The sequence below is a fragment of the Pinus tabuliformis genome, chromosome J (assembly GCF_031772625.1).
Source record: "Pinus tabuliformis cultivar Carrire ecotype Pingquan chromosome J, CPIR1, whole genome shotgun sequence".
Classification (NCBI taxonomy): domain Eukaryota; kingdom Viridiplantae; phylum Streptophyta; class Pinopsida; order Pinales; family Pinaceae; genus Pinus; species Pinus tabuliformis.
In genome coordinates this window covers 408,186,350-408,196,214 of record NC_142295.1, presented here as the reverse complement: position 1 = coordinate 408,196,214, position 9,865 = coordinate 408,186,350, and the positions used below count along the sequence as shown (strand labels likewise).

Here is a 9,865-nt window from a genome sequence, read left to right as displayed (position 1 = left end):
ACATCCCTGAGATCTCTATACCTATGTCTCTCCCCTGCCGGGTGGCCCTATCTCTATCTGAAAGGGGCTTGGTCGTCTAGTTTACAGGTCTTTGGCCCTCACCACGTTCGGTTCAGAAATGGGTTGAGAGGAATTGGTCCTCTTCAATAAATGGAAAAATCTCCATTAGATTTTGTGGAAGAGGGTACTACACCCTTCATTTCGAAACAAAGGAAGAGCGAGATATAATCTTCAGAAACGACCCATATTTCATGGACATGCGAGGCCTGTATTTAAACAGATGGACCCTCGACTTCAACCTTGAAATGGATGTCCCTAGCATAGTGCCGGTTTGGGTCAGACTCCCCCATCTCCCCCTACATTGTTGGGGCGATAAATCAGTCAGGGGCATCAGGAATGCAGAAGGGAATTATATTGATAGATGCGAACCAAAAGAGAACATGCATGCTTGCGCGAGGATATGCGTCGAAGTGGATCTAGGGAAGGGCTTACCGGAGGCAGTGAAGATCAAAGTAGACCAATGGACACACATACAACATATGGAGTATGAGAAAATACCATTTAAATGCAAGATACGTCATGAATATGGTCATTTTGCAAACAGATGTCGAAAAAAACAAGAAAGTGAAAATTTAGAAGAGTCAAAAGTAAAATGGGAACAAGTTAAAAAAAAAAATCAATAAAAAAACAACCCCTCTCCTCCTCAAGTCAACCCTCTGGCCCTACCCCCTCATCGCCCACCCCTAGCTAACCCTCCCCTAATCTCGAAATCTTTCATCAATCCCAACCCCTTTAGACCCCTTGAAGATCCTCCCATCCCTTCCGCATTCCACCCCTCCTCCCCTCATCTCTTTCCTCCCCCTATCCTCACCCCCTCCCCTCCTATTATCCCTCGCAATCCCCCTCCCCCCTCAGTTGATATAATTTTGACAAGAAACCAATCATAGGAATCACTTCAAACCTTAGATCACCAAAAGAAAGTAGGAAGAAAATCTAACAAAGAACTGAGAGATGAAGCAGCATCAAAAGAAATGGCATTAGGAACGCAACATCCCATGGAATCCTTTTTTGGGAAAAGCTCTGGGAACAGTGAGAAAAACAAAAACCACCAAAGAGGGAAAGGTCCCTTTGCCCATCATCTAAATAAATAATGATTGTGGTCTCCTGGAACTGTCGTGGTTTGGGGACGCCTTTTAAAGCAAATGCAGCAAAAGATATTCTAGTAAGGGAAACCCCATATATTCTAATGCTTTAGGAGACCAAAACTAGTTGCCAAGACTCATAAAAAATGATCAAAAATCTAAAAAATTACGATGGCATAGCTCAACAAGCTATAGGGGCCTCAAGGGGTATATTCACCTTATGGAGGAAAAGAAAATGGGAGTTGCTTCAGCAAAAAAGGAACAAAACTATATTAGAAAAAATCTAAAAGAGAAAACCACCAATGAGCAATTTTTCATTGTCAACATATATGCTCCCAATCATTTCAGGGAAAAAGAACAATGCTGGAATACAGTTCAAGAGACCCTAAATGATACTCAAAATAGAAAAATAATTTTGGGAGGGGACCTCAATCTTGTCCTTAATGTGGAGGATAAATTTGGTGGGGTTTACCATTCAGACCCTTCAAGGGATGCCATTGAAAAAATAATGGAAAAAAACAATCTAATAGATACTCCTCCCAACAATGAAAAGTATACTTGGAGCAACAAGAGGGTAGGAAGCAACAATATTAAAGAAATATTAGATCGCATTTTGGTTCAGGACAACATCATCTCTAACTACAATTCAGCAAGATCAAGAATCATTCACTCAACAGCATCAGACCACAAGTCGATGGTAATTTCTATGGGGTTGTTGGAAAATTAAGGACCAATACCTTTAAGACACTGCCCAACTTGGAACAAAAATGAAGATTTCAAAAATATAATTGTGGATGTGTGGTCCCAAAAAGTCTCGGGGTCTCCCATTTATGTATGGGAAACCAAGTTAAAAAACATGAGAAAGGAACTGAAAAAATGGGCCATAGAAAAAGAAAAACAAACAAAGAAAAGAAAGGCTAAGTTACTAAAAGAAATGAAGGAACTTCAAGAGGCAAAAGAAAATGAGGAGGAGACCAAAGAGGACCATCTTTAGGAAAAGACCCTCTATTGGGAAATATACAGAGAAAACTAGAAAGAAGAGGGAGTGATGAGATTAAAGTCCAGAAGCCTATGGTTAAAAGCAGGGGATAAAAATACACCCTTTTTTCATAAATCTATGAAAATCAGGAGGGCCAAAAATTAGATCAAAAAAATCCAAATAGAGGGACAAGAAATTAGAGGAGTTGCTGATTTAAAAAAAGAAGTAAATAAACATTTTAAAAACCTCCTAATATCAAATGGAGGAAGAGTTGATTTCGAATCCTTTTTGCAGCATGTTCCAAACAAGATAAATGCTGACCAAAATGCGGAAATTATGCAAGAAATCAAAGAAGAAGAAATCAAGGTAGTTGTTTGGGGCCTACTTCCGGACAAAGCACTAGGTCCAGACGGCTTCACAATTACTTTTTTCTGGCATCACTGGCATATGATAAAAAATAATTTAGTAAGAATGATAAGGAATGTGTTTATTAAAAAAAGGATGGGAGGTTTTACTAAATCCTCCTATCTGGATTTAATTCCAAAGGATGCAAGGCCTTCCACATTTAGCAGATTCCGGCCTATATCGTTGTGCAACTCTTCCAATCTATATCTAAGTAAGTTGGGTTATATCTATCAATCTCATCCTAACTTTTGACACTTCAGATATATTAATTTACACTAGAAAAGCCACTTTTGCTAATTAATTAATTTAATAAATAAAATCATTGACCAAGGTATTTCAATGGTTGGTTGAATGGTGGATTAGACAGAAGCAAAGTAGGTTGGGTTATATCTACCAATCCTATTAGGTTGGGTTATATCTGCTAATCCTATTCCAACCTTTGACACTTCAAATATATTGATTTAAACTAAAAAATTGACTTTCGCTAATTAATTGAATACAAATCAAAGTTATTATATTCATTCACTTACTTTTTCACAAAGCTCCAAGACTCTAACAAATTAACATGCAAATAAACATTAATACATTATTATTATTATTAACCAATTAACTACTAAGTCTACAAAAGCATACGTACTCTATCCCTTTACTTTAGGAGGAAACATATACTCTTAACCATTAGTCCCACTCAAAATGTATATAATTATACATAAATATATAAATTAACACTACCACATTTACTAATATGATTGATATACCTTAATTAAAATCATTTTAATAAACAAATTAACCTATATAACAAATATAAAATAATTATTATTATTTACATCTATAAATAAAATAATTTATTTATAAATTTACACTTTAGCTTTTACAACTTTTAATCCCTCAAAATTAAACATTACCAATAATTAAAATGAAAAGAAAAATTGTTATTTAAAAAAAATACACAAACCTAAACCATTTACCCTTGCATTCACTAAAAAGAGGAGTGGCGACCTTGTTAGGGTGCGTATGCCATGAAAATACATCGCTTAGTTTCGTGGATGTATGTTTTCAGCTCGCCGTTTTAAGGTTATGTGGAAATTGATGAAACAGTTAGCAAAAGGACGGCTTTTGGGGGTATTCGTGGAGGTCGCGATGTGGAGTTTTCCATTCAAATTTGAAATGGAGTTGTAAATCGAGGCGGAGGAATCGTTTAAATGGTTAAAAGTGATTGGAATTTAAGTAAAAAAATTTCAAATTTTTTTTGTAGAAATAGTGTGTGAATTGTGTTTTTGATGGTAGAAATAGATTTAGCACCATCAAAAAAAACATCTAAGACACTTAAAATTTTGAAGTTTAACAACTAAGATTGACAAAAATCCTTGCCAAATTTTCTCTAAATATAACCAGAATTTCCATAACTTTCCAAACATATAATATGGTTAGTTAGAGTACAGCATTCGAAATCGACGGGATTGCTTTTGAAGAGACGGGGCGGGATGCTCCATGGATGACTATATGCGGTCGTCATTGTAACACCGTGGAAGTAATATGCTCTAAAAATATTTATGTTGATGGTCATTGTGGAAAACCGTGGTGGCTGTATGATGTCCATGGTCATTCTGGAAAACCGCGGCGGCTGTATGCTCCATGTATTCCATAATCCACTTTGCAGACATAATTAACTGGTAATTAATGCAGATGTCCGTCAATGTTCGTTTATGTAAACGGAGACAGAGAAGTGGGCCACAGCAGCCATGTAAGCAGGTTCTGGTAATCTGCAATCGGGATAAGGGTGGCCGTAAGCAGGTTCTGGTAATCTGCAATCGGGATAAGGGTTGCCGTTAAAGCCTTTGAAATCTTTGATTAGTTATGGACAGAACGTGGCACGAAGATCCCTGTGTCACCATCAGTTCCCTTATTCTTCAGGTTACCATTAAGGGAGGCTTCCATGTGCCTTCACGCTGCCGTCCACCGTATCTACTGGGGCTTGTATTGAGGCGCATCGAGTGTGATATTTATGGTGGCTCCTTCAATATTCAACCATTGCCCGGTTTGGCGCCGACGGAAACCGGGCAATTCTTCCCTTTGGGTAGACTACTCCCTTCAATATTCAACAGCATATAATAATCAGTTGCCCACATTGACCCATATGGGCGCTTTACTCCTGCTTTTCTGCTTTATTTATTTGTTTTCAAAAATATTTTTAATAAAAAATATGTAATAGAAAAATGTAAAATATAAGATAAAATTTATTTCATAAAATATTTTTACTATTTACAAAAAGAAGTTGATGTAAGTATGCATATTCACTATTGACAACAAATTTAATTTAATTCCCTTCCATAGATATATTGCTTTTTTGTATATGTTCAATAACATGAATGTCAAGGTGGAATCCTCACTTTTTCTGTGGCTAGAAAATTTCCATGGATTTGTGCCTACAACATGCCAAACTAAATAGTGGCAAATGAATCTTAAAAAACTAAATAGTGGCAAATATATTCATGGAACATGTGCGAATGAATAGTTAGATTACTTTTTTTCTTGGATTAAAAAATATTTGTATATTTATTAATATATTAAGCTAGTTTTACTCATGTAAAATATAAAGATGTAGAAGAATTTGAAAAATTAGGGGATAGTCCTTAAAGAGAGTTCTGCAATAAAATATGATTGATTTTGTTACCAAATAATAATGAAATTGTATGTAGAACTAAATATTAAAGTAGGTGGACAAGAATATTATACTAAATATTAGTCATTGTATCACATGTGACTGTAAATGCTCTAGTTAGTAATAAAGGAAGCAATTTTGAATATTACATAACGAAAAGAACTTACCATTGCATTTAACTCATGCAAATTTAATTATTAAGACAATTGTTCCTAGTTTGGCTTGGTTTCTAATGTCTCCGAAGTAGTTATGGTTTGCATTGATATCTATTAAGTTCATACACTTTTCCAAAGAGACAAATTTGTATTTATCATAGATGTGATAGTACCCCTAGCATTCCCAAATACAAAATCTAGATTGTCACTACTTGCATTCTTGCATGCCTACAATATGACGTTCACTTACACTATCCCTAGTTTTCTTCTACTAAAATGATGACTACTAAAATTTTCAAGAAGATTATTTTTTCCTTTGTTATTTTCTATGATGTGGGGTCTTACAGGTTATGCGCGTCTCTGTTTGTTCTCTTATGTATATTAGTGCACTAATGAAATCCAAAGTAGTAGAAGCACCACTATTTCTTTGAATTAGAGACTTGAAATCAAAATTGGAATTTACACACTGCACCATTTACATATACATAATGTTTGTGTGACCTTGTCTAAGATGTATTCTACTAGTGGTAAGTGTGAAGTACAAGTGTAAAGACAACTAGGAGGTTTTCCTAGAAACAACCTACCTTGAAAGAGTGTGTAATATAGCGCTCGAGCACGCTTGCATTGACGCTGAAAGGGACTAAGTGATCTACCCATAACATTAGTGCACATTAAAAGGAAGGTTCATGCAATGAACACACAATTGTAACATTTCAGGTTGGGACCAAGACCTCTTAGATTTCCTTAGCAATGGCTATAGCTTGTGGTCTCTAGGTAAAACTTAATAAATGGGAATGATCCTTCATTGCATATTTTTTTAAGGATCAGAGACAAAAACATTTAAATCATTGTTATTGTCATAACTTCATGCGAAATGTAAGACATGCATTACTACCAAAATGCATCTTATAGACCTGATTCATACGATAGTTAAAATTTCATGACAAATTTGAAATTGACTTTAATTCCCCAAGTTGTCTTTCATATATCACTTAATCTAGTCAGCTAATGTTCCAACAATTTGTTACATCCATATGGAGTAGTGGAATCCACACTATAACTTTGCGGAGCATATTTATTTAATGCACTAGTGACTAGATTTAATTGTTCTATGTCCAAGAAAACTAGTTGGCATTGTTGCAAATTGAGATCCACATCCTATTCCAATTCTTTTTGAAAGATAAAAGAGAAATTTGTAGTCAAGATTGTGGTGAAGAGCTTTGTGGTCGAAGTGAACATATGTTTGTTGCTAGCACCTGGTTATTAAGGAGCTAAAATGTTCATCTTGTGCTTCAGATTATAACGTTAGGGATCATGATTATGATTTTAAAAAATGATTAGTTATGGAGAGAACGTGGCACGAATATCGCTGCTCACCCTCAGTTCCCTTATTCTTCTGGTTACCATGAAGGGAGGCTTCCCATGTGCCTTCACGTTGCCATTCACCGTATCTAGTGGGGCTTGTATGAAGGCGAATCGAGTGTGATATTTAAGGTGGCTCCCTTCAATATTCAGCACCATATAATAATCAGTCGCCGACATTGACCCCACTACATGGCCCGTTACTCCTGCTTTCTGCGCTTCATCAAAGACAGAGGAGGAATTGTCTGAAAAGTTATGAAATTCTAGTTATATTTAGAGAAAATCTGATAAAGATTTTTGTAAATCCAAATTATAGTTGTTAAACTTCAAAATTTTAAGTGTCTTAGATGTTTTTGATGGTGCTGAATCCATTTCCACCATAAAAACATGAGTCAAATACTATTTCTACAAAAAAAAATTGAAACTTTTTTACATCCATTCCTGCCACTTTAACCATTTAAACAATTCCGCCTCCCCAGACGACTTCTATTTTATCATCCATAAATGCAGTGCCACTCCATTGCTTTGTGTTTTGTTATTTCAGCGCATGACATGGAGCATCATCATCTCTCAGTCTATTTGAAGACAATGCATGAAGCATGCGATACACGACCATTATGCGTCACACGACCCCCCGGTTAACGCTTCTGTGTGCCGTCATTTGAGGACACCCGCCTACCAGTGGCTCGCCATCCATTCTGGCGAGGTTTTGAATTTACAATTACCTCAGCCGTTCAATTTGACCCTGTTGCGGTTTTAATTTTTGATACTATTCGACGGCGAGTCCTATTTCCAATCCTATAACATATTTATGACACTCTGACATGCGCCGGAGATAGCCCCTTATAACACGGGTCCGGATAATTATAGAAAAAAGAAAAAGCGCTGCGCGTTATAAAGGGCTATCTCCCGAACATGTCAGGCGTCATAAATATGTTATAGGATTGGAAATAGCTCTTGCCCTATTCGACAGTCGAGCATTTTGACCTTTCATTCTCCAGTCAAATCATCTCATTACGGAATAGGAGCTGTGCGCATTTTTTATAATAGGAGCGCTTTGAAGAGACCCTATAGAGCTATATAGAGCTATGGGCATTAAATGCACGGGGACATGCGGGTTGGTTAGTCGGATAATATGCGAAAGTCCAAATTTATTTAATGTCGAAACTTTTTGTTCCCGTATTATCGCATTAATCAGTTCACATATTCCCAAGTATTTAATGCCTTATGGCAAGCTGATTAAGTGCTGCCGCATAGAGCTATCATGAGATAGAATTTGACAGTAAAATGTCTTGTCCAAAAAATTTCCTATCACATTTTGTCATAAAATTATTGAAACAATTTGCAATAAATCTCACAAAAAATGCTAAAATTATTGAAACAATTTGCAATAAATCTCACAAAAAAATGCTAAGTGGGAAAAAATTATTTTAATTCTTTTTACTATTTCTATTTATATTTTTATTGTGAGATTAGTCAAAGAAATGAAATAATAATAACCAATTATCGATTTCGTTACACGTGGATGAGACTGTACACTTCTCGCCAACGAAGTCCAGCTGGAGCGTACAGAGACGCACAACTACGAGGGAATGAGGAAATTACGAGGCAACATCTACTTCACACCACGTATTCAATCCTTGCTGTCCATTGTTCCCACTTCCGTCTCTATCTCTATCTCATTACTGGGGGGCCGCCGCTTCCTCATCCCCTATTTAAACCTCTCATCGCATTTAATTTTACACACATCTTCCTGCAATTCCTTCCTGCATCGTGATTCTACCGTATTGGATCGATTATTTGGCTCTCTCTCTCCCAATTGCTGCCTCTTTCTCTCTCTGCTAACCTGAAAATGGCTGGTGTATGGCCTCACAAGGCTGCTAAATTTTTCTCCATAGTGATTCTGTCTATGATTGTTGCAAACATATCAATGTCGTTGTCTGTAACTGCACATGTTATTCGGCCTGCAGGGCATTCCAGGAAGTTGGGCAGCTTGGTGGAAGAGCCAGAGGTGGTATTGACATACCACAATGGTCCGCTGCTCACGAATAAGCCAGGCTCCCTAAATGTTCATTTGATTTGGTATGGGAAATTCAGCCCTGCTCAGCGTTCCATTGTGGGGGACTTCCTGCAGTCTCTCTCTCTCGGAGAAGAAGCAAATAAGCCCTCTGTGTCTGTTTGGTGGAATACCACCCACAACTACAACACCAAGGCCAAGCTCTCCAGCTCCATTACCACCACCACCCGTAATAGCATTGCAAAGCTGGGAAAGCAAGTGGCGGATAAAGACTATTCCCTTGGCAAGTCACTCAAGAGGGCCGACATCGCCGCTCTGGTTGAAGCTGCAACCAAGTCAGGATCTATGCCTCTAGTGGAGAACAATGCTGTGTACTTGGTGCTTACATCCGAGGATGTTACCGTGGAGGGGTTCTGCATGAGTTTCTGCGGATTCCATGACAGTCTCAACCTATTCTCCAACCAGAAATCAACTAATCGCAAAATAAAGCATCAACAGGTTATTCCATACGCATGGGTTGGGAACTCTGCAAGTCAGTGCCCTGGACAGTGCGCGTGGCCCTTCCATCAGCCAATCTACGGACCCCAGACTCCTCCTCTGGTGGTACCAAACGGCGACATGGGCATCGATGGAATGATCATCAACATTGCGAGCGTTGTGGCAGGGGCAGCCACAAATCCCTTCAACACCGGCTACTTCCAGGGCGACGCTGCCGCACCTCTGGAGGCCGTCTCCGCGTGCCCGGGAATATATGGAAGAGGGGCATATCCTGGATTCCCCGGAGAGCTTCTAGTGGATGAAACGACGGGGGCAAGTTATAATGCCCATGGACTCAATGGCCGCAAATTTCTGCTGCCCGCCATGTGGGATCCTTCTACCAGCTCTTGTAAGACGCTAGTGCTGTAAGCGATTCAGGCTATATCCACCCGTGTTTGTTGGTGTCGTTGCCATTCTTTTATTCTCTTCCATTAAATCAACTTGTCATTCTTTATTCAATTTTTAATAAAAACAAATTTATTCTTTACTCCTTTTTCTTTTAACTAACCAACAAAAAATAAATTTTTTCCCAAATCTATGGAAGTGTCTGTTGAAGCTTTCTATTTCGCTTAAAAAATTTTAATTCCATGCTCAAGCTGATGAGCA

The 9,865-nt window shown here is 37.8% G+C and overlaps 1 protein-coding gene across 1 annotated transcript; it reads left to right on the top strand.

Moving 5' to 3' along the window:
• Positions 1-8,460: 8,460 nt before the first annotated feature.
• Positions 8,461-9,628, top strand: LOC149227555 (protein PHOSPHATE-INDUCED 1-like). The gene has a single exon (XM_089375526.1). It carries the CDS (start codon positions 8,558-8,560, stop codon positions 9,626-9,628), a length of 1,071 nt encoding a protein of 356 aa, XP_089231652.1. The 5' UTR covers positions 8,461-8,557.
• Positions 9,629-9,865: the final 237 nt, after the last annotated feature.